This window comes from Podarcis gaigeae (assembly GCF_964106915.1).
Source record: "Podarcis gaigeae genome assembly, chromosome: 11".
Lineage (NCBI taxonomy): Eukaryota > Metazoa > Chordata > Lepidosauria > Squamata > Lacertidae > Podarcis > Podarcis gaigeae.
In genome coordinates, this window is record NC_139687.1 from 46,194,473 (window position 1) to 46,219,743 (window position 25,271).

A 25,271-nucleotide genomic window follows, 5' to 3' on the forward strand; every position below is an offset into this window, starting at 1 on the left:
ATGGGGTTTTAGAATTTTTAGGGTTTTTTGAATGTTTTATGTAGTTTTTATGTAATTTTATGTAGTTTTTATGTAGTATTATGTAGTTTTGTGGTAGTTTTATGTAGTTTTTATGTAGTTTTTCAATTTCATTGTTCCGCAAGGGACAATGACAATAAAGATATTGTATCGTATCATACCAACACGCAAGACAATGCCTTCTTTATTTTGCATTGTAAGGAAGTATCTAAAACAGCTGGTGCTTATACCCTAAAACTGGAAGAAGCAGATGCATGTGCAAGATGTGCTTATTTTTGTAATGCATTTTTAAATTTTTCATTCACCCTTGCTGCTTTATTCAGCTTTTACAGGTAAGAAGTGCAGGTTGTGGTTTCCCTTCTATGATCTGGGAAGATAGCAGATTTCAGAATCACAGTCTCACACAAATTCGCAGCTCTCCCATTATTTGCAGCTGACCTTGGGCATCAGCCCTAAGACTGGAATTGCACTTTATAAATGTGAAGAATTATTAGTACACTTATCCAAAGCCACCAGTGAGTTTATGGCAAGGATTTGGCCATATCCCATAAGTTCAGCAGTCAGTTCTGTGAACCCTTACTATTTGAAAATAATCAGGTTCTGTAACGACTGCTATTGGCATTTATGAAACATCACCTGTGTTTTACTCATTGATGTGACTTAATCTCTTGAGCCCAGAGTGTCTGTTTCATGTGGGCAAATTCTCACTGTGCTGTGTCCCTGCTCATCATTACAGGCCATCCGAAGTTTCCAGGTTGCCTTGCATATCTGTCCACTAAGCCCTGAACTGTGGAATGAAGACCTGTCCTGGGCGAGGAAATTACAGCAGCAGAAGAAAGCAACCAAAGCTGAGACAGGGACGCAAAGCACGGCATCTCAGGGAGAGACTTCAGAGGAAGCAATCCCGGATTACGATTTTGAAAGTGACGAGATATTAGCGGTGTGTGCAGCCATTGCCGAGAAAGAGAAAGCCACATTGGCCTCTAAAACTGTTGTCATCGTCTCTGCTTCCGGGGAGGTTGAGACGGTAACTGAAAAGAAGGAATGTGCAACAACAACCCCTGACGGTACCGTTTTTATCAAAGCACGTTAAAGGGCACCGACTCTGCTGACTGACAGCCGTGCCTTTGAAATCCTGTTTTCCAACTTCCCCCCATGCTGTAGCCTGTTTTTGGATCATCTTGCACTGGAGTTCATCTGCCCCCAACGAGTTAAGCTTCAGTAGCTGCAGTTGTTTCACTTTACTTCCTGAACCCCTCGCTACCGATATCTCAAGGTAGGGGAGAAAGGGCCTAAGGGCCACAGCAGTGCCCTGGAAATATGACAGAGCACTATGGAGACAGAGGTGGCTTCTCCTGGACATGTTGGGTTTCCTGAGATGGAGATGATGGTTTTGAGCTGGAAGTTGGGAAAATGTGCATTCCTGGTCCCATAAACAGCCCTTGGTTAGGTTTTCCTACTCTGCCTTACTTTGTCGTTATTCTTGTCATGAGCAAGAGGGAAAAGGAGGCAGCACCAAAGGGACAGGAACACAAAACAAAGAAAGGGGAAAGGGTGGAGGCTGAGTCTCAAAATGATGCTTAGGGGAAAAAACCTATCGCAGTACGTGGTATGCCAAACATGTTTCAACTTAAAGCCTCTGGCGACAAGATCTGATTTAATCAGATTCCACTGTTACTGCAGCAGTTTATGGTATCAGATGTTGCTTCTGATACAAGATGCTTCAATTCTTTTCTTAAAAAAAAAATCCAGTTACAAAAGAATTCCCTATTTGCAGTTGAATGGATGCACCTGAGGAGTACAGGGTGCAAATTGTTCCCTTCCTTCCCTTCCAAGAAACAGGTCTTGTTTCTTCACAAAAAGTAAAGTAACGGTCAACAGAAGTTTGGAGTACATATATTGTAGCTATGACTACCCAAATATGTTCATAAGCTGGATTGTCCTGCTCATCTTCTTGTTTCCAGGGTGTGGAACAAGTTGGGCACTAGGTTGTGGAAACAACTAGTTTTTACTACTGCAATTTTAAAATGAAATGAAATAGAATCTGCAAAGAAACAAGATAAAATGCAATGCCCTCCATAATATTTGCCCTCGTGTTCATGCCATTTGTCCAAGTTGTTGGGTCAGGGTTGATGAAATTCTAGTATATTGAATAAGATGTATGTGTAAGTGTCCTCTTTTCTGTAAATTCCCTTGTAATCTCGAACCAAATTTCTTTGTAAAGAGATCTGCACCACAGTAGCACTTCTCAGGTCATCCCATGAAATCTTGGTAGCCACGCTTAATTTAAAATTCTTTTAAAAAGCCAGTATTGAGAAATTGTTTGACAGTAAAATTTGGAATAAACTCAGTTATACAAACCCGAATTAATAATCTTTTGAATAAGTGCATAACAGGTTGAAAAAAATTGCTTTTGTAAGGTCCATTGATTGTCATAAGATTCATATGAAAGGTTTTTCATATAGTTTCCCACAGATCAATGAAGTCTTTGACTCAAATCACCTTGTTCCTATAATAGTTCCACATTTCTAATTGACCTAGTCATCACTTTAATCCACCTATTTCTGTGCATGATCACTCAGAGTAAGTCACATTGAGTTTAAAGGGACTTATTTCCAAATAAAGATGCATAGGATTGTACCCTATGAGAGACTGGGAATCTGGGAGCTACAGTGACATTTTTCATCAACAACATCAGGAGAATCTAAGCTGCTGCTGGTGTCCTTGTTCCTGCCAGCTTGAACATGGAAAGTGTCATCCTGAATTCATTTAAGCTTACCAGAACTTTTTTGTTTCAGTGTTGTGACTTTCATATATGCACCACAGTATGATAGCAATTGAATTAAAGAGGACAGAAGATCAAGACTTCCCTCTCAGATATGTAACTTCAACAGATAGTCTCATGAAGAAGTAGCCATTGGTCACTGTTCTTTAGCTACTGATATTTTATCCATTCTACTGGCTTTGTTTTATCCTAATTTCATATCCCTGATTGTTTTGCATGCCTAGGTTTGTCACTGAATATTCCTGTGTTGTAATTAAAGTTGGCTTACTATGAGAACGAAGTCTTTGCTTAGAATCTGAGTTGTCATTCAGTAGTCACTGAGTGCTGTGCCCCGGGGTGTGTGTACTCCACACTAAATAAATTATGTATCCAGGCAGTTCTAAACCATGAAGAGCTGAGTTCTATGATGTAAATATGCAAAACTACTTACATTTTGCCTGCTTAGTTTGTCAGTGTTCAGCGTTTTGCATAACTCATTTTGGTTTTCTAGACTGGGAGCAGGGAAGGGACAATGAAGAGCACTGGGGTTCTTGTTTACCCGACTGTTGTGCCTTGAGAGATGGCCAAGCATGCAGATGTTCGATGCACCAAGGAGGATGACTCTGTTCCCAGCACTACCAGGTCCTGGCCAGACAGGCTGTGCCTTCCCCTTCTGGTTCCTTCATTCCTCTCAGTGGGCTGCTGCCGTTTCCTTATTGCTTTGCTGTGCAACTTCCCCAAGCGGGAAGAAGGGAGCTAGAAGTCCTGTTTCACCAGCCAGATCTAAAGAGGTATAAATACTGCTTTCTCCAACCTCTGTTCCCTAGTCTCAGCTGTATGTCACTCTCCTGTCCTCCGTCCTTGTTTGGCTTAGCATGCCCCTCCACACTTGAGCCTAGACTTATGAAAATTCTTTTGGGCAATAAATTTACATGAAAACTTACTGCTTAGCTATGTCTTGCATTGGCTGTCTGGACATAGCTAAATCCCTTAAAGCAGGGATGGGGAGCCTGTGTGCCTTCAGTAGTTTCAAAGACTCCAACTCCCATCAGTCCTCCTCTCATCCCACCAGCCAGCCAAGTGTGGCCAGTGATCAGGGGTGATGGGAGTTGTAGTCTGGAGGGTCACAAGTCACCCACCTGACTTAGAGGTGTGCATTTATACTTGTTGAATGTGGTGTTTGTGTTATAAAAGGCAAGATAATAAAAGACTTGAGTAGACAGACACAGACTTCTGTACTCCAGTGGCATGCCTGCATTTAATGGTGATTGCCAGAAGAGATTTTGTGCCAGTACAAACAGTTTTGTAAAACATATCGCTGACATTCAGGCTCAGAATTCTAATTCCAACAGAAAGCAATGCACATGAAAACATGTTGAGCAACATAACATGCTTAATATTTTCCTTGACAAAAACCAGGCCTCCCAAATAGCTGTACAGGATAACACCAGGAGGCAAAGTGTAACCCTTTGAACATGGCACACAGACATAAAATCCCCTCTAGCTTTACCTGTTATTTCTAGTGAAGTGAAATCTTAAGGCTAATAGTCCCCTTAGTATTTTACTGGTCATTACTTCGTGTGTCTCCCCCACACCCTTTTTTTTGTTGAGGTCCAAAAATCAGTGTATTGGTTTTTAAATGTGAGGCACTCAAACTTTTCCCCATGTGTTAGTGCAAACTTACTTTCTCCCATATAACAAGTAGAGTGTATAAGGCCAAACTGAGCAGTCTAACGTCAGATGAGCTGAAACTTCTTTTCTTACATTCTTCTTCAATCATGGAACCCAAGGCAGTAGACTGTGGTTCCCAGGCACTCACCCACCCAGACACCAACCAAACGGAGACCTAGACCTGCTTAGCTGCTGCAAGGTAGTGGCCTCATGTGCCTTTAGACCAACGTTTCCCAAACCTGGGTCTCCAGCTGTTTAGGGGCTATAATTCCCATCATCCCTGACCCATGGTCCTGTTGTCCAAAAACAGCTGTCCAAAAACAGCTGGAGACCCAAGTTTGGGAAAGACTGCTTTAGACCCACACCTGAGCAGGGATGGAGAACCACAGGCCTGCAAGCCTCCCTTGTCTGGTCCTCAGGACTCCTCAGGCCACACTTCTCACTAGTCCTGTTTCATATCCTCCTCAAGTCCCTTCGCTTGTCAGCAACACACCCTTGAATTAGGACGATGCCTCTTGCTTGCTTGCTTGTTTGCTTGCCTGCCTGTCTGCCAGATGGATAAATGTGTGTGGGTATCAGAAGCCTCTCACTTTCCCATGGGTGGAATATAAAACTACTGTACAACAAAGGTAAGACTTGCATCTCTTGCTCCGTCTATTTTTGCCCCCAACCCTACCCACCTCTGGCATGCAGCCCCCACACCAGGCTGCCCATGGTGGAATACTGATCACCTCTAGGTTCAATCCTAAAACATGCACATGGACACAATAGGGCACCCGGTCCTGTGTTTCCTTGCTTCTCCACATCTCGTACAGTGGCCCAACCCTTAATACAGAAAGCAATGGTAACTAGAACGGTAGAATTGGAAGGGGCCGTCTATTGACAATCGAAAAATTATTCTGTGCAGGCAACTGGCAATAGTACACTCCTGTAAGCCAAGGGCACTGTACAATGATAAAACATTTAACAAGTCAAAATATTTTAGCAGCTTTTTTCAAGGCTATGCATTTCTTCATGCACTTGGTCACCTCTAAGTGATGATGTGTTCATGGCACGGCTGTATGAACTTTCAGGGTAGGATCTACTGCCCCCAAATACCTGCAGCCCAAAAATATATGCAATGACAGTGGCCTTTTTTTTAAAGCTGCCACAAGCACACACACAGCAGCAGCAGCTGCATATACATATCCCAAGTGGAAGCAGCACTTCCCACAATACTTGCCACTGTACAATGCTTGTTAGACCACTGACAGCCCTGCAGTCGCTGCATGAGCTGGTCCTAGGATTAAAACCCTAAACATATTTGCTTGGGCTCCACTCAGAAGTTGCTTCTGAGGAAAGAAGTTTGAAGTTGAGCAAAACGGGCAGGGGCCAGAGATGGATGTTTTGAGCCATGATCCAGGAAACGTTTTCCAGATTGCAAGAATTCCCACTATCATAAATAAGGCTGCAAAAGCTTCTTCCTGTTTGCCTGAGACTAAGCTCCGCTGAACACAGCGGGACTTACTTCTGAGTAAACCTGAGTAGGATTGTGCCGAAAGTTCGGATAAAATGTTTAGGGGACTGGATTGTTGGCCTACATTGAAGCCGCTGCATTTTGAGAAGACATTCACAACACATAAACTCTGCTTTCTTGCTCGCTTGCTTTTTTAGTACACACACACACACACACACACACACACACACAATACAAGGAACATTTTAAAAAACATAAAAGCCTTTTCCTTTATTTCCCCCAGTGGTTTCATAACATTTTCCTCATTTGATTCCAAATCCCTCCACTCCTGCCTTAGGAATTCACTCTGTTATGGCCTGCTGAGTTTGCATATCTGAAAAATAAATTTAACGTAAAACTATCTATCAGCAGGCGTAAGGAGGAAGAGAGGGCTGGCAATATTTCTTTTTATATACTTTGTATTAATAACGAACCTTCTCACAGAGAAGAATACAGCATTTTTTAAATACATTCAGTCACGCTATACACAGCCAGAGAAATTCACATTTTTTTTTCACGCCACAGGAGAGATCATCAATTTCACCATTGACTGGAGCAGTTTACACAGTTACCAGCAACTGCCTGAATTAGTTCTCTCAAAACCTTATTAAGCAATAAGGGAGGGGAGAGGAATAGGGGATAAGTATGCTTCGGTCATGTCTGGGTGGGGGAAATCAGCAACTCTTTCTAAACCCTGGATCTTCTACAAAACAGTCCTGTGTCACAGGGCAAGGAAAGGCAACAAGCAGCAGCCTGCACACCTGCCACCGCCATACATTCACCTGTTACATCGGCAGAGTCTGATGTGTTTGTGGGGTGATCCTTAGTCACTTGCAAGAACTGTGCTTAACGCACTCAAATGCACATCCGGTCAAAGTTACAGCTCCACCGCCCAGCTTTTCAGGAAAGATGGCGTACCATCTTTTGCAGCCAGGATGTTTAATTCCACCCCATTGCCATTTCGTACTCAAATGAGCTCTCTTACTAGATGCCCATTTACAGCTCACCTTGCCCTAAACGGCTACACAGTCCCTTAGATCAGCAAGGCGGCCTTGTTCGGCCTCTGGTGTGCCTTAACCACAATGGGCAGAGCAGACCGGATGGCATAGGCCGGACATTTGATATGTCCGCTGTATGAGTTCCTCTCCGGTCCTCTTCCAAAGGACCTTCTGCACCACACAAATGTCCTCCGTTCCTTTATATACACTTCTCTGACAAGTTCAGCGTCTCGCTGGGGAAGGTGACCTGAAGAGAGCTGCCTTTTTGAGCAGCGCCGGGCCTGAGTTCGTTGACCAAAAAGACCGTCTCCGACTCGTGGCCCTGGGACGACTCTGAGGTGTTTGAGCTCCTCAGTGTCCTTATGGACGTAGTGTCTGACTGGGCTGGGCGGCTGCTGGCCCCTGGCAACAGCATTCGGTCCCCAACAGCCCCCTCGCTCGGCTCCAGTGGGTACAGAAGCGTCTGCGAGGTGCTGCTGACCTCCCTCAGCTCCCGGGAAATGAAGGAGGGCGAATGGGTGGCCGTGGCAGAGGAAGCCCGGCGGCCGTCCGCACAGTTGAAGTTGCTTCCCGAGTGCTGGCGGTGGCCTCCGCCGATACGACAGAAAAGGCACTTGACCTTCTCGATGGCTTTGCTCAGCACCGTCTTGCGAAGCAGGATGTACACCCAGGGGTCCAGAATGGGGTTGACCGATGCGATGCGGATGGCTTGCAAGTCGGGGTTTTGCTGAATGTCCTTCACCAAAGGCGGTTGGTACAACTGGTTCACAAAGACACGCACCTGAAGAGAGATTGCGAGGAGGGAGGGAGAGAAATATAAAGTTGATGAGCGAGGGCCAAGCTGACATTTCAAAGCTAACAGCTGGCTTAGCAACCACATGTTACAGCAGGCAGGGTGATGGGCAGAGCAAAGGTTTGTGTCATGTCAAAAGAGAGCTGTTTTCAGAACCGGGGTGCGGGGGGGAGGAGATTTCCAGTGCAGAGATAAAAAGACCTTTGTGCCCCGCCTTCGGTGCCATCTAAAATACTGGCATATAAGCAGGTCAATGAAACATGTTGTCAGAGCCACCCGTGGTCCCAGCTCACAAGAGACCAAAGTCCAGTCCAAGTTATATACAAAAGGTTTTATTGAAGAACATTGTTGGCATTACATCCAAGCTCCGTGGCTCCGGATCTGTTACTCTTAGATCGTAGAAGTCCCCTCTGAATCCGTCCCGCCTCTGCACCAGTTTAGGAGGCTTGTACTGCTCCACCTTTTCCTCTCCTTCCTTTTCCGCAGGGTCTTCCTGCCCCCCTGTGTTCCCTCCCTCCGGGACTCCCCAGAGGCTGAGTCCTCTGACGCCTGCTCCCCCCTCCTTCGCGCTTTGGGACCAGGCTCCTCCCCAGGACTCTCCTCACTTCCGCGCGCCTCCACATTTGAACTTGGCGCGCGTACGTTGCCTCTGACCTTCCTTTCGACAGTTACGCTGCTCTCGGTGCTACTCTCCACCCCTTACGGCAGGACGTCTTGCTCCGAACTCTTTCCCCCCTTTGTTTCCTGTTCTGCTCTTTCTGACACACTGGTAACTCCACCCCTTTCACTCCGTTCCGACAGAGGAGCCGGTCCCGATCTCCAACTCCCACTGGGGGTTCCCCCTCCGCTCTCCTGCTTCTGACTGCTTCCCCCTCTATCGCCCCTCGGCCTGGCCAGGGGGGCTCCCTTTTGGGAATCCTCCGAATCGCTTGACGGACTCTGAGACAACCTCGGGTCGTTGTCGTCCTCCTCCTCATCACCCTGGGACCCTTCCCCCTCGCTCTCTGTCTCTGAAACCCTGACACATGTTATAAGAAAAACTGCTCCCTTTCCCTGATGGGGTATTCCAGAGCCTATACAGTGGTACCTCAGGTTACAGACGCTTCAGGTTACAGATGCTTCAGGTTACAGACTCTGCTAACCCAGAAATAGTACCTCGGGTTAAGAACTTTGCTTCAGGATGAGAACAGAAATCGTGTGGCGGCAGCGGGATGCCCCATTAGCTAAAGTGGTACCTCAGGTTAAGAACAGTTTCAGGTTAAGAACGGACCTCCAGAATGAATTAAGTTCTTAACCTGAGGTACCACTGTACAGAGTCTTTAAGTGGGTTCCCTATCAGTAGGAGAAAGTAAGAGGCCAACCAGAGTATATTGAGAAGCAAAGCGGCTAGTAATCTGATCTTTATTCAAGGAACTGTTGCAACAGGGTCCCCACTTATCACACACAGAAGGGAGGAGAACCCTGAACAATGGGGTGCAAGCCCTTATATAGACTTTTGAAATTGCCCACCCTGTAGCCCAAGACCACCCCCCTAAAACATACATACATCACAGAAGGAGGCGGTCTACAGCAGAAATCCTGCCTGCCAGGATACCTGATAATGGTCACTGATTGCATTACCTGGGCAGCCTGGCCATTCTTTTGTGATGGTTAATACTTTAGTTCCTGAATCCAGGTCACAGGCTCACCCTATTCATACACAAATACATCCTTAAGAAAGGATTTGCAAGCAAAAAGCCAATGGGAAGGCTTCCCCCCATTTGCCTCCCTTACTGCAGAGGAATAGTTGAGGTCATTTGGAGAGTCAGAATGGCTTCAGGATTGCTCTCCATTACTATTTCAGACACATGGTTCATATATTTAGATATGTGTGTGCATTTATGAATATTCTATATTTGAGACCTTAAAATTCTTATATCAAATATTTTGTGAATTATTTCTGATGCTCTCTGCACTCCCTGGCGTTTCGTCTCTCTTCTCTAATTTAGAGCTCACAATTAAGCCTCTTCCCAGTTTTGTTTTTGTTATTTCAGCTGCCTCCTTCTTCTCTTCCTTCTACAACCAACTCTGCTCTGTTCTGGGTGCGTAAGAGCTGCAGAATGTGGCCTTGAGTCATTTCGGGAGATCCAGCCAATCACCCTAATCCAGCCAACCTCCTCATAAATATATGTTTCCAAAACCAAAAAAAATTGGGCCCGGATTTCCACCTCACAGGCAAATTCTCTTTCAGGGACAAGCCTGGAACTGTATGCTCTTTGAGGTTAGAAGTAACTTTTGCTGGTATCTTCCAAGACTTGAGTATTCCAGGATTTTTATAGATATATACCCTCCAAATTTTGCCTGTAGAAGCTTGTTGGAGGATAGTCTGCTTTAACGACAGCTTGCCTGGAATGAACCTTTTCTTTTAATAAAAAAGAAAGAAATGTACATCACTTAAAATGATGAACTGCATCAAATTATGCAGCTGTACATCTTCCCATGTGAATCTGGTGATGTCCTATTTATAACGTTTTACACAAATCCTGGCGTCAACCGGACAGATAGTTTGAAGTTGAACAACAATGGCATAGGATGATGGCCAGATACTTAAAAGGTGTTCACAGGTCTTAAAGACTAAGAACTGTACTTCATACAGAGCTAAGCAAAATGTTCTGTCAGTGCAAGGATTTCTCCTTGTGCAATGTGATGTTCTCCCTCTGGGTGCCCCCTCCCAAATCTGTTCTGGGGTTTCCCCAACCCTTTGGAGCAGATCTGGGAGATACCCTGAAGGTGGGGAGGAAAGGGGGAATATGCCATTGTGCCTGTGCTAATCCTTATGCAAGCATAACCTTTTTGTTGAATATCTCCCTAAGGGCATGAACCAGCCAACTTACCGTATTTTTCACTCTACAAGACGCACCAGACCACAAGACGCACCTGGTTTTTGGAGGAGGAAAACAAGAAAAACAAATATTCTGAATCTCAGAAGCCAGAACAGCAAGAGGGATCGCTGCACAGTGAAAGCAGCAATCCCTCTTGCTGTTCTGGCTTCTGGGATAGCTGCACAGCCTACATTCGCTCCATAAGACACACACACATTTCCCCTTACTTTTTAGGAGGGGAAAAGTGAGTCTTATAGAGAAAAAAAAACCGGTAATCACTTTGTAAAGTCCTGCTTGACTTTAACTGTGAGATAATTATGCTTTTATTCAAGTCAACAAGACCTCAAAGTGCTGAACTTGGGCTTGAGCTGCACCCTAAGCAAGGCATGTCCAAAGTCCGTTTCGGGGGCCAAATCCGGCCCGCAGGTCGATTTAATCCAGCCCCCGTGGCAGTATATGTCCTGGGGGGAAGTCCTTTAAGAAGCTCAACAACTTCAATCAACTTTGGTCGGCCCTCCCACATGTTCACTTCATCAAATCTGGCCCTCTTTGAAAAAAGTTTGGGCACCCCTGTGACCTACGCGATTGCACTTTTAATTTAGGAATGAACTGCTAGAGCATAGCAGCTAAGAAACTGAGCTGCAAAATCACGAAGTCTGCAGTTCAAATCTCACCTCTTGTTACAGAGAGGAAGTCACTCTCAGCTCCTCACTTGCCCCAATCTGCAATGTAGGGGTTATAATACTGCCCTACCATACAGGCTTGTATGGGATTTGCAGAAAAGTTTAAGCTTTCAACACTCAAGAAATGCTATATAAATGCTAGATAGTATTAGGCAGAGCTGCAAACTTCCATTTTTCAGATTAATAAACTAAAGTTTCGGTTGAATAAAAGGGACAGAGAGTTAAGGACATTTTGGTGGTGGTGATTGAGAGCAGATTCTAGTATCTGACTGCAATAAGAAATGAAAGAAAATAGTTAAGCTTTCTTCTAATAATGAGTAATAGCTGATTAATAATAGTACTTAATAACAGCCTTTGTTTTTTGCACGGTAAATTATTTTACACTTCCTGCTATGCCACAAAAAGCTACTATATCAAACTTTTGGCAATATGGATATCACATATTGTACATAACCTTGTAGATAAAAGCAGCCATTCCCCGCTATCATAAACTTTTATTAAACATCCACCTGAAGGGATGTGGCTCCATGGCTGGGCATCTGCTTTGCCTAAAAAAAGGTTCCAGGCTCAGTCCCTGGTATTTCCCTGTTTTAAACTCTGTAGAACTGCTGGCAATCAGTGTAGACAGCACTGAGGTAGCTGGTCTAAGGCAGCTTCCTAAGAAAGTAACAGACTCACAGCGGGCCCTAGGATTTCACTTGCTCTGCTTCTCATTCTATGGAAACAAGGATGCTACCAGACAAATGTTTCATTGTGGGATTGGTGCTCTTTGCATATGCAAGGTGGGGGTTTTTTTCTTTTTCCTCAGTGTCCACACAGCATTGTTGGCATCAAAATACTAGCCCAAATTTCACCCCACTTAACTGGCAAATCTGTGCCAGTATTGTATTTGCAAATTCTCAACGACCTCTTTCCAGAATAAGCCCCCACCAAGAAGCACCTCAGCTCTGCTGGAGCGTAGTTTCTTTGGCCAGAAGGTGTTGCTGGTTGAAATCAACTGGACACATTCAGTTCAAACCACTAGGTGGCAGAGAGACTATGCTTCCAATCGTGTCTTTAGAATTTGCTTTCTGCTTTGGAGGGCTGTAGCCCAAAATGAAAGCTGGTTTAATATGAAGCAAGAAAGTGTGGCAAAAGCCAAACAAAATTAGATTGTGAAAATTAAAGTCACAGGCATCGGATTTGCACCCAATGAGGAGCTCACCACTTACCTGCATAGGAGTTAAAACAACAAAAGGTCTTGTGGAAACTTAACCTTTAACACTTGGCATGAGCTTTTGCAAACTAGCCTTCTATTTTATCAGATGCTCTAGTCCACAAAAGTTTATGCCGTACTAAAATGTATCCATTTTTAGGGTGCCCCAAGACATTTTGTTGGTTTTGCTGCCAGAGACTAACACGCTGTCCCTAATTATTTAGGAGCTGTTAAGGGGCCTCCCCATTTATTACAGTGAAAAGATCAGCCATTGTAGAAGATAAGGGGCTGCCCACTACTCCTGAACTTTTCAGTAAATTCAAGGGTGTCTCAGGTGAGATCTGGGTGTGCACTTTCAAACCAACAGGGCTGGCCAATGCAGTGCAGAATGTGAGCTTTCAAATATTTGCAAGTACCTATTGCAATACAGAGCAGATGCAAAAGAAATCCTTAGCAGACAATTGGATGTGGGAAGTGTTTCCTGAAAGAAGAAAGTCTGAAAGCTGATGGCTTAAGGCAGCCTTATAAATAAGCCCACAAAAGTTACTAGCCTGCAAAAAGAAGAAGAAGAAGCAACCTAGTGGAAGGAATAAGGAGCTCTGTCCTGCTTACTGAAGGACCATGGCTCAGTGGCATTGCATCTTCCTTGCATGCAGGTTCAATTGCTGCCGTCTCCAGGTAGGGCTGGGATAGACCCCTGCCTGACACCCTGGAGAGCTGCTGCCAATCTGTGTAGACAATACTGAGCTAGATAGACCCAATGGTCTGACAGCATAAGGCATTTTCTTATGTTCTTCCGAGAGGGAAGCGGGGCTTCCCAGCCCCCTCACTCGCCTGCATTCAATTCCTTGTTGCTTGCAGCCACCAGGCAAGTGTTTCAGTACGAGAAAGGCTGAGGGGAACCATATTTCCTCATCTGTGCTACCTTGCATTTCCCGTTTTACAGAATGAGAAACAGAGGCAAGCAACAAGGGGTTCATCCATAGCTATGCCAGGAGTCCTCAACAGAATGCAGATTCGAAACTCAGGTGCCAAATCCAACCGCAGTGTGTTGGCTGTCCAGTTTCATACTGCTAAGGGAGAAGAAGAAAATCACCATCCCATAGGAAATGGTAATCAACCAGGCTTATTCCCTTACCTCCAAAATACCTTTAAGGTGCTCTGGATCTCTCTTTCCTTGGTGACTCACCAAAGGATGTATCTTGGCATCTTTTGGGAGCCTGCAACAATTTTCTGTTAAGGCTGAATTCTGAGTATCCCGGTTATAGGTTGTATAGGGGTGAAGTCATTGCATATTTGCTACTCTCTTTTTTTTGCATATGCTTTAATGTTCTGCGATCTTGCAAATAAAGCCCACAAAAATATTGACTGAGCCTGCCTGCCTGCCTGCACATGCCTACGTTATTCATTTGTGGTGTGAGAGGAAAACAAACAGCACTGTTCCCTCGCCTGATTCCCCTAGAGCAAATCTCGCTCACCACAGGTGATAAGCCAAAGATCACAGCTTTTGTACGCCCAAAGTCTCAGCTTCAAACCCAAACATCTCCAGTTTAATTTTTAAAAAATTAGCAGAAGAAGGCAGGGCCCTAGAGAACCTGGACCCTAGAGGGCCATCGCCAGTCACAGTAGGGCAATACTGGGCTAGAGGGAACCTGTATACAGCTTTGCACACTCACTTCTAAATAAAGAAGAAGTATATTTTATTATTTGGTAACAAATATCTAAAGCCAAACTGTTGGCGTTCACGTGCTGATGGATTCCATCAGCCCCAGCCAGCATGGGATAGAATTAGAGAATTGTAGAGTTGGAAGGGACCCCAAGGGTCATCAAGTCCAACCCCCTGCAATGCAGGAATCTTTTGCCCAACACAGGACTCGAACCCATGACCCCGAGATTAAGAGTCTCATGTTCTACCAAGTAAGCTACCCCTGCTGTTGGATGCTGTAGTGCAGCAACAAGCAGAGGACTACAGGTTAGCCACCCCTGAGCTAAAGAAACTTCCAGATAAAATTAAGAACCATTTGGAGAGCAACCCCCCTCCCAAAAAAAACCTCAGCCAGACCAGCAGCCACCCCCGCCCCCAAGGGAACCTAGAAGCTTCACTGTGTGTTGTATGGTGCCAAATGCATGGCTACATTCTAGGACAGTCATGGATAAATGTGCCCCGCATACTCTAGTGAATCTACCTGTTGCACACATAGTTGAAAGCATCCATTTCACCCACATAAAATATGTTACCTGTAGGGCTGGGGGATATGTCAATATTTCATCTAAAACCTAAGTTTGAAGTCCACATTGTGATATCGATTTCATTATTTTTGACCTGGCAATATATCGTGAATCATGATGTGTGTGTGGGGGGAGGGATGCAGATATCATAATGTGGGGGGAACCGTGAAGCCAGCCAGTGCATCTCTTGATTCCTGCAGCCCCCGTTAACTCTGCCAGCTCAGCTCCCCCCCGCCTCCTTCTAGGGGCAGCGGGCGCTGGCAAAAATGATGAAGTGGGGAAAACCGTGAAGCCCACCGATGCCTCTACATAGCTGCATCCTTACATTGTGATATATCGGTACATTGCGATGTTCAGCTGGTTATATATCACAATGTTGAAAACCAGTTTGCTCAGCCCTAGTTAAATGTACGAGGGACGCGGGTGGCGCTGTGGGTTAAACCACAGAGCCTAGGATTTGCCGATCAGAAGGTTGGCGGTTTGAATCCCCGCGACGGGGGTGAGCTCCCGTTCGGTCCCTGCTCCTGCCCACCTAGCAGTTCAAAAGCATGTCAGAGTGCAAGTAGATAAATAGGTACCGCTCTGGCGGGAAGGTAAACGGCGTTTCCGTGCGATGCTCTGGTTCGCCACAAGCGGCTTAGTCATGCTGGCCACATGACCCGGAAGCTGTACGCCGGCTCCCTCGGCCAATAAAGCGAGATGAGCGCCACAACCCCAGGGTCGGTCACGACTGGACATAATGGTCAGGGCTCCCTTTACCTTTTTAGTTAAATGTACATCTTACAAATGGGCAGTTCTGAGAGGTGGTGCCGCTTCTACAGGGTAGGCGTGAGTTGGCAGCAAACTAGATGTTCACTAGATGTGGCTGGTCCACAACTCCCAATGGTCATGGCCAGTGGCCAGAGACAGCCAGAGTTGTAGTCCAGCAGCATCAGCAGGGGAGCAGGTTGGAAACAGCTGTCCGACGAGGTTCTGGACAAACCTCTCAAAAAATGGCCATCTGGCAGCCCTGCTGGTAGATGCCAAAACCTTTGTTTCCGAGCAGTTCCTATGCAAGTATAAGTGCCAGACACAACCAGATAAGCTTATCTGAATTCACAAATGTCTTCCCACCCACCGCCCTCCCTATAATTGCACAAATGAAGTTGCTTCTTGCTTTAACACAGCTACTCCAGGGAAATGCAGTCATGGTCTAAATTCCACTCTCAGACGAACAGCTTGTTCGGATAAAAGCGTTCTGATGCAGAGACCGCTGCAGGGAAATATTAGTGTGTATCCAGCTGTTCCTAAAACTCGTATGAAGTTGACACAGCATGCCTGACTAATGCCGATTTTTTAAATAAAAAACAACCCAATCAGTCACTAAGTAAACTAGGACACTTAACTCGATAACCTTCCTTTTTATCGCAAAGCTGCATTAATTGCTGGATATTTGTAGGGGCTGTGTGCTAGTGATACCTGCCAGTCTTAACTCTTTGCACACAGTGAAAGGTGCTCATATTTTGGAACCCGGTCGCAGGAGACAACAAATGACTTCATTCCCAAAGGAAGCTCCACCCAGACCTCTTTACTAGCAGGGCTGCTGGTGGAAATCAAACTCAAAATAGTGCAATCCAACCCATGTTTGACTCAGAAGCAAGTTCAGCTGAGCTCAATGGGAATTGCTTCCATTGGAATCCTTTCCAGCAGAGGTGGGGAACCTTTTCCAGCTCGGGGGGGGGGGGGCAGAATGCCTTCTAGACAACCTTTTGGAGGACACATTCCAGTGGTGGTTTAGCCTGGAAAAGAGGAGACTGAGAGGGAGATATGAAGGCCATCTTCAAATATCTCAAGGGCTTGCTTTCTCCCACTCGGGAGGTTAGGACTCAAACCAATGGCTTCAAGTTGCAGGAAAGGCACTTCCGACTAAACACTAGGATGAACTTTCTGAGAGTAAGAACTCTTTGACAGTGGAACCGTCTCCCTCCGGAGCTCAAAACAGGAAGGCTTCTATGCCTCAAACATGCTTTTAGAGTTCAACTATGAAGACTCCCATGTGGTACAGCCCTCCACGTGGCTGTGTCACCTCAGAATGCACATGAGAATGCGTGACAGAGTACGTCTCCATGTCAAAATCTCCCTCCATGTGGAAAGCTTCCATATCCAGATAAGATATTTAGCTCCCGGTGTGATTCTGAGGTTTTGCAACGCTAAGAAAAGACAGTATTGTGAGCCAGCCTGGAACACTGAGCTTACATACATACCAGTCATTTAAAGCACATTCCCTCTCCAAAGAATCCTGGGAATTTTAGTTTGTTAAGGATTCTGGGAATAATAGTTCTGTGAGGGGTAAACTACATCTCCCAGTATTCTATTATGGGATGGGAGGGATGTGCTTTAAATGTGTTGTGTGCAAGTATGGACTTTAGTTTTTATCCAATACTTTAAGAGAAGGGGTGGTTTTTCTTTTTTCCTGTCCTGACTCAAGGCAAACATTATATACGCCTTACCCAGCAAAGCTTACCATAAAGTGCCCTTTTATAGCAGTTACCTCCCACAACAAACAAAGGAGTCTCCTTCCACCAAGTCTTCACCTGTGCTCATAAAAGTCCCTCTATCACATTCTGATACACGGCTATATATAGCCAGCCAGTTAATATTAAGTGGGAGGCTGGATTTATGAAGTAACCTTTGCCCAGAAGAACTTGGTACTTGTCTTACGCAGCCTCCGTGCACTTCCAAAATCTGGGCTGCTATCTCATCAGTGCCAGCTGAAACCAATCTAAAGGGAACATAGGGAGCTTTGTTCAGAAACCCCAGGTGATCATAGATGAACAGAGCAGGGATGTTGGTAGATTCCCGGCTCCCATCAGCACAGGGATGATAGAAGTTGTTTGAATCTGCCCCATGTTGCAGGATGTGAAAAAGGGAAAGACTGCTTGTTCTAAAATCAGTGCAAGAGTCCAATTGACAGTCAGGGCTTCTTTTGAGCCAAACTTCAATAAACAGTCACTTTGGTGGAGGGAAATCACTTGTCACCACAGTGTAAATCACTAAGCTGCTTTTGGTCAAACCAAGAATGGCTTGACAGAAGATCAGATCTGCTCCTTCAAATGCAAGATACTGTTATTGTTAATACCTCAGCCTAGTGGGAGAAAATGCCTGCCTCTCACTGGGCAGATCTGGGTTCAAATTCCTGAGTTGCTCTTAAGCCAGCTCTCTCTTATGGGGACCCTGTGGTCCTCCAGCTGTTGCTGGACTTCAACTCCCATCAGTGAGCTCTGCTGGCTGGGGCTGATGGGAGTTGGAGTCCTAAATGTTTGGAAGGCACCAGGTCGAAGATATAAATCACGAGAAACTCCTTGTCATAACTTACTAGAGTGAGGACATGATGCAAATACATTGTTGCTGCTGTTTCCAAAAAAACCCACATGTAATAAACCCTATTATGATATGATCTCATTCAGCAGGGAATGTGCTGTTTGCTAAATATACACCTCCTTGGGTTTATTACTTGCCTCTTCATTTTAAAGGTACGCTAAAGGCCTTCATTCAGTGTTTGACCATGAAAATACAACCATTCCAAATGTGCGGAAGCAACATGCTTTTATTTGTCTGTGTGCTCTTTTTAAGTGGCTGGGGAAACCTAGCCAGATAGGCGGGGTATAAATAATAATAATAATAATAATAATAATAATAATAATAATAATAATAATTTTATTCTGCTCTTAATTTCTTCCAGTTTTCTCTCAGATTTTAGCCAAGTAACTTGACTCTTCCATAAATATAGGGCACTAGTTTCTGAAATAAACTCAGTAGGGGGATTCTCCCACTAATTACATGCATTTACCATTAAACTACTTTCATATTCATTAGCCAGTTTAAATTGCAAGGCATAACTTAGTCTGGTGATTTTTCGTTTAGTTATCTATTCCCCATACTTTTTTTATTCTTTTGCTACAAGCACTGTGCGCTAGACTGCCTGTGTCAGCCCTGTGAGGGCAGAGTTGTCCTCCGCTGTGGGACCGCTCCTCACACAGTAAATAATTTTATCAAACTTCACAGCTATGTAGTAACCGTTGCATCACCAATGCCACAATCAGCCTCAATTTTCCCCAAACACAACATACATTCAACATGCATGAGTGTTGGGTTTGGACCAGAAATACTTGATTTCAAATCCATATTCATTCATTAAGCTCACGGGGGGGGGGGTCTTAGGTAAGTCACTTTCTCTTAGCCCAATAGCATAGACAGACGATAGAGTTAGATAGACAGATGGATGGATGGATGGATGGATGGATAGATAGATGATAGATAGAGATAGATAGATAGATAGATAGATAGATAGATAGATAGATAGATAGATAGATAGATAGATATAGATGATAGATAGATAGATATAGATAGATAGATAGATAGATAGATAGATAGATAGATAGATATAGATAGATAGATGATAGATAGATAGATAGATGATAGATAGATAGATAGATAGAGATAGATATAGATAGATAGATAGATAGATAGATAGATAGATGATAGATAGATAGATAGATAGATAGATAGATAGATAGATAGATAGATGATAGAGCTAGCACTGGAGTAAACTCAGGTCCCCTCTAAATCAGATGCAAACATTTTCAATCAGTGCATCTTTTCCTTAAAAAAGAAAGAAAAGAAAGTATGCACCTCCAAACAGTTACTGGGAAGCAAACCCTGCAGAATTTATGTACCCATGTTTAGAACTCACCGACTCTTACACAATTATCCCATCTTTGTATCCAACTACGGTTTCCAATTGACAATCTGGACAACCATGTCACATGTCTTGTTTCATTTTGGAATCTCAGATGGATTTAATAAGAATATAAATAGCTTTGCTGGATCAGAACAAAGGTCCATCTAGCCAAACAGCCTGTTCCCACAGTGGCAAACCATCTTAACCTTCAGTGCTTCCCGAAGTGTCTCTCTTCCCTGCCCCTGCCCCCCATACTCTGTATCCTGGTAGACCCACCACTGGGCTGCCAGGGTTTTGCTATCCACTAACTTGTGGAACTCACCCACACCCTCCCTTGCATCCTACGGCATGCACAGAGGGCTTGTTCTCTTGATTTGTGTGGGATATGGAGAGAGGTAAGAAACAGTGGGACTCTCTGCTGCTGTCTCTTACCTGCTTGAAAAATGCAGTAGAAATGAGACCTGAGAGGTAGGCATCAGTGTGGTACCAGTTGTCTGCAAGAGGACACTTGCCCTGGAGAACTGAGAAGCTGGCAGATGCCTGTTAAAGTACAAGCCTATACATCTTAAGAGCTGGTACAGTTCTGAACTGTTGCACATTAGGCTGCGGGTCAGATTAATGAATTTTTGATACAATAGTTATCAACAACATCTTCCAAGAGATAGATAGATGATAGATAGATAGATAGATAGATAGATAGATAGATAGATAGTTGGTGATATAGATAGATAGATGATATAGATAGATAGATGATAGATATAGATAGATAGATAGATAGATAGATAGATGATAGATAGATAGATATAGATATAGATGTAGATATAGATAGATAGATAGATAGATGATAGAGATATAGATAGATAGATAGATAGATAGATAGATAGATAGATAGATGATAGATAGATAGATAGATAGATGATAGATAGATAGATAGATAGATAGATAGATAGATAGATGATAGATAGATAGATAGATATAGATAGATGATAGATAGATAGATAGATAGATAGATAGATAGATGATAGATAGATAGATGATAGATGATAGATAGATATAGATGGATGATAGAGATAGATAGATGATAGATAGATAGATAGATAGACAGATATTTCTTAATATCTTCAAAACAAGAAGACTAGTTTTACTAGCTGCAACAGAGCTTTTATAGAGCGATTGTATCCAAAACTATAGCAGTCCCCAGCATGCAGTCTGAAATGGTACAGTCCGGAATTCTCTCATCTCAAAATGTGTAGGAGGCACCAGCACGGCGGCCCACTCACTATAGCTGAACTTCTAGGACCAGCCACTGGCATTTAGAATATGTTTAGATGGAGAAACAGGCATTCCAATTAGGGCCTATTAATACATGTTGCAACAATGTCAAAATGCTTGGGTTATTCTATTGCCCAAGGAGTCCATCTGCTGCTAAAATGAAAACAGGCTAGTGCCTGGGCAGTAAACAAAGTCTATGTTCACTGTTCAGAGTTTGCTTTTTGTCCAAAAGCACACAAGTCGGTAGGCTCAGATTCCCTGTGTTTGTGAACGTATTCTACTTGAAATACCCTGTGACCCAAGATGTTTTTGACTCAATCCATTCTATGTTTTAAAAGGATGCTTCTTCCTACACAGAGACCATCTCCACCCACGAAGGTAGAACGCACATGTGTCTCTTCTGCTGAGGCAACCTCTGCAGAGCACTGACTGCATGCCTCTCCTATGTGTTGATTGCACTTTCCCCCCCTTAAATGGAGATGGTTTCGGTGTAAGAAAAAGACTGTGCAACGCTGCCTCTGGTACAGTCCCTGTAAACAGCACCGCATGCAAAGGTGTCCAGTTACACACCGGAAAACACCAGCCGGACAGCTTGTCAAGTGCTAGTAACCCAGACCACAGCTGGATTATGCTAGTTATGTAGCAAAACTGGCCTGACTTGTAAAAGTATACCATTTACCTGAACAGTTCAGGATTGTGCTCAGCCCAGTCCTCTTTCCCTCTTAATTATGAGCCTCCCTGGTTTTGCTACACTCTCGAGAGGGAGTTATTTCAGAACGATTATCGCCTACAATAAACTCCCTTGCACCAAGCTGGATTCGCCACACTTCTCCCCTAACAACAACGGCTTAGCTCCCGGGGTGAAAGGGCGGGGCGATAAGCAAGTATGCGCTGTCAGTTGTTTGTTTAATGTACCCTTGCCAAGAAAGAAGTGGTTTGCCATGTTTCATTGGTTTCTGTTTTATTGGTACAAGTCTCAGCTAAGCTCACAACTGGTTTTCCCCACCACCCCCCAGCACACACCTTCACCCTCCCCACCCCAGTCAATGAGGAAAGAAAGACAGGCACTGGTCTTTCTTTAAGAGTGTGCTTTTTTCCCTAGAAGTTGAAGGTTTACCTCCTGACATCAAGCACACAACTGTTACTGAAGCAGTCTGTGCAACAATAACATCTCTGCATTTCTCCAAGGGAGATCTTCTTTTTGGAACCAGCTAAAACCAGCAGACTGTAAGGCACAGACTATGAATGTTTCAGCCTGAAATCCCCATTCAGAAATATTTATGCAACACACGTATCGCTAACAGTTGGGGACCTCAGCAGTCATTTTATTCTCTGGCATGTGAGTGTCTGTGCAAATTTCAGGCTAGCCCTATAAACATGTAGAAATTCATCCAACTTCGCGTGCTGGCCACAAACTTTGTAGTTTCGGTAAGTCTGAGGTTAGGAAGTATCTGTGTGTGCATGTATGTTTCTATGAGCTTTAGTTCAAGCAACGCATTGGTATAGAATTCAAGTATTATTTAACTACTCCATGTGCAGGGCTGCTTTTATATTTGGGGAGCTATTGACAATTCATGGGGCACAAAGGGACTTTTTCAGAAACTGGGCTTCAATCAGTTTCTACCATACACCCACAGACACACCCACCACTTAACTTTGAGTGCAATGTGTATTTCACATTTGGACTGGCCCACAATGTGCATTTAATGTCTCTTCTGCACCCTGTCCCACGTGAGCAGGTGACAAAACATTCACATGTGACACAAAGAGCAAGTTCAAAGGTGCTTCTTAGTTTCTTTATGAAAATGGCCACAGCCTTCTCCTACCCCGCCTAGCAATAAACAATGTCAAAGAAGAAGGCTGGGACAGAGTCGCTTCCTTCTTTTCCCTTGTGGATAGCGGGGGGGGGGGGGGTTGAGAGAACATTTTAGATCACCTGCATGAAAATATCGCCGTTAGGAACCTCCCTTTCCAACCACAGAAGCAGCCTTTGGCTTTTTCTGCTGTGGGGAATCTGTAGCTGCAATGATGAAACTGACAAAGGACATTACTCACCACGAGAGGAATGGAGCAGATCAGCACAACCAAGGAGGTGGCAATGAGCAAGATGACCATTTGGATCTCTGCGCCGGCCATGCGCCGGAAGCTCCTGCGCCGGCGGAAGTCCGACAATCGGCTGGCGGTATTGTCCGTCCCCAGGGAGGTGCGCCGCATGAACTGTCGGTGCATGCGGATCAGGGCCATGCACACCAAGACATTGGAAACCACGGTGACCATGATCAAGAAGGAACTGAAGCCAGCATACATGTAAGAATAGGCGGCGTGCGTGGAGACGTTGGTCCGCCAATCTATGAAGCACCAAGTCTGGGGGTACTGCAGCTTTGTGCTGCCCAAGCCCATGCTCGGCAAGGCACAGAAGAGGACGTTGGAAACATAGATGGCAAAGAGCGTGAGCGCTGCCAGCTTCTTATCCACATAATGGCTGTAGAAGTACGCATGGTTGATGGCTAAGTACCTCTCAATGGACATTGCGCAGATGATGCTCAGTCCAGACAGTCCAAAGAAGAGGAGGATGAAGGTGCTGTATTCGCAAAGCGGTTGGCCGCCCGGCCACTCGTTCTTCAGGTATGTGGCGATCGTGACCGGGCTCACCAGGCAGGTGCCCAGGAGGTCCGTGACGGCCAAGCCGCACACCAACGTGTAGAAGGTGGTCTCTTTCTGCTCCTTCCTGGACTTGCAGAGCACCACAATGGCAATGAGGTTCCCCACCACCCCAAAGATGAACATGACAGCGGGGATGGTCAAGGGTTTGCTGCCCTCAGGTGCCCCTCCGGTCCCATTGGAGGAGCCATTGGCAGAAGGCAGCATGGTGGGGTTGAAAGACATAGTGAGGCTGGGACAAGGAGCCAGCTGGGTCAAAGAAGAACAAAACGGCAGCAAAAGTCAAGAGTCCCAGATTTCAGCCGGAAGAGGATGGAAATCCAAATCTGAGAGAACTGAAGAATCCTGCATTTCAAAGGCAGAGCTAAGAGAGCAGATGGTGGAAAGGCGGCAGGCTTTTTCGGAGAAATTCATAAAGTAGGGAGATTAGAAAAAAGGTGGCCAGTAATAGCAAAAAGAGCTCTTAGAAGCCGAGTGCAATTTGGCTAGCCAGCAAAAGATGCCTTTTCTTGCATAAAAGCGTTCTCGGTTGTCTGTTAGGCTGGCTTTCTTTTCTTGCCAGGTCTCGCGCTTTTCAAAGTTCAGCTTGCAAACTGGTCTTTGCCTTCTGCCTCAGTGGGACTTTCCATCCCTCTCTTCTACTTCGGCCAGTCCCCGCCCACCTCACTTGTCACTCCGATGCAAGTCTTCACCTACGTATGCATATGCAATATATCAACATGAAATGAATCCCCTCCTCTCCAATATATATATACAATAATAATAATAATCCGAACTGTATCTCCTCCAAACGCTTTGCCAAGTTCAAAGCCGATCGCCGATTCGAAAAGCTTCGACGCCACCTAGAGCCCTTCGGTGGCTTCGGAAAGTCCGTCTGCCGTTAGCAGCGGTGGCGACTCAAGTGTCCGCTGCGCGTCTTTTTCTTTTCAGCGGCGCGCCGGGAGCAGAGAGGCGCAGCCGGGGCGCCGGGCGTCTCTCTCTCGGGAGAATTCATCAGCCGCCTTCCGAGGGCAGCTGGGAGCCCGGCGTCCCAGGCAGCCAAGCCGGACCGAGGAGCAGGAGGAGCGCGGGGACGAGAGAGACGGACAGACTCGCTACCCGGACCCGGCGCCCGCGCGTCCTTGCGCCGCTGCTGCCACCATGTGCTCCCGCCGCCTGGCTCGCGGATTACTCACTCGCTCGCAGCGCCGTTTGCAAGTTCGCTCCTTCGAGCTCCTCCAGTCGGGGAGGCAGCTCGGCCCGGCTCCGCCCAGCCCGGCGCCCCATTGGCCACGGGGCAAGTGGGTGCAGCCCAGCCGCCTCGGGAAGCGCCCGGAGGGCCTTTTCCCGCGGCTGCGAAGAAGCGAAGGCGGCGCGCTCGGGCTTGCCAAAAGCGCACGGAGGAGGCGCGGGGCGCGGGAGCTGGTGGACGCCGGAGAGCGAAAGGGCGCCTTCCCTCGACAGTAGAAGCTGGGAGGAGGGCGGGTGGGGTCCTCCCTCTCCCTCTCCCTCCAGCTAAGTCCCCCCCCCCCCGATCGCCAGCCTCCATCCTGGCAAAGGATGAGTGCAGCCCTGCCGTCCCGCGAGTTCAGCTGAGCGAAATCGGTGGTGTAGGAGCAAGGGCCGTGGCGCTCCTGAATCTCTGCGCGTTTACTCTCAAGTAAAGGCCTCGTCGATGATGCAAATGGATCGCGTGCGTCCCTGCTTTTTCCCTGTGGCCTGCACTCAAACGAAGTTTTTTCGGCGCGCCCCCCCCCCCGCAGGTCTGCAGTTGGGAGTTCGGCACGTGCGCGAGAACTTTTCGTCCCCATCCAACGATACTTTGCGCGTAGAAAGCTAGCATGTCAGAAGAAAGGTTTAGGAGCTTATTTAAAGGTTTGGTTCTTTTCTAATCGTGCAAAGGGACTTCAGCCTACCCGCAGCAAAGAACCT

General features: G+C 45.7%; 2 protein-coding genes across 2 annotated transcripts in view; one reads left to right on the forward strand and one right to left on the reverse strand.

Moving 5' to 3' along the window:
- Nucleotides 1–3,079, forward strand: part of TTC33 (tetratricopeptide repeat domain 33) — a 24,633-nt gene extending 21,554 nt beyond the window's left edge. Inside the window, exon 5 of the mRNA XM_083703707.1 lies at nucleotides 755–3,079. Within this exon, the coding sequence (XP_083559833.1) occupies nucleotides 755–1,111 (357 nt within the window). The 3' untranslated portion in view covers nucleotides 1,112–3,079. The remainder of the gene's footprint in view (nucleotides 1–754) is intronic.
- Nucleotides 1,758–24,787, reverse strand: PTGER4 (prostaglandin E receptor 4). The gene is made up of 2 exons (XM_083703611.1): nucleotides 22,755–24,787; nucleotides 1,758–7,727 (listed from the first exon to the last, which is right to left on the reverse strand). Exons 1-2 carry the CDS (start codon nucleotides 23,583–23,585, stop codon nucleotides 7,146–7,148), a joined length of 1,413 nt encoding a protein of 470 aa, XP_083559737.1. The 5' UTR covers nucleotides 23,586–24,787; the 3' UTR covers nucleotides 1,758–7,145.
- Nucleotides 24,788–25,271: the final 484 nt, after the last annotated feature.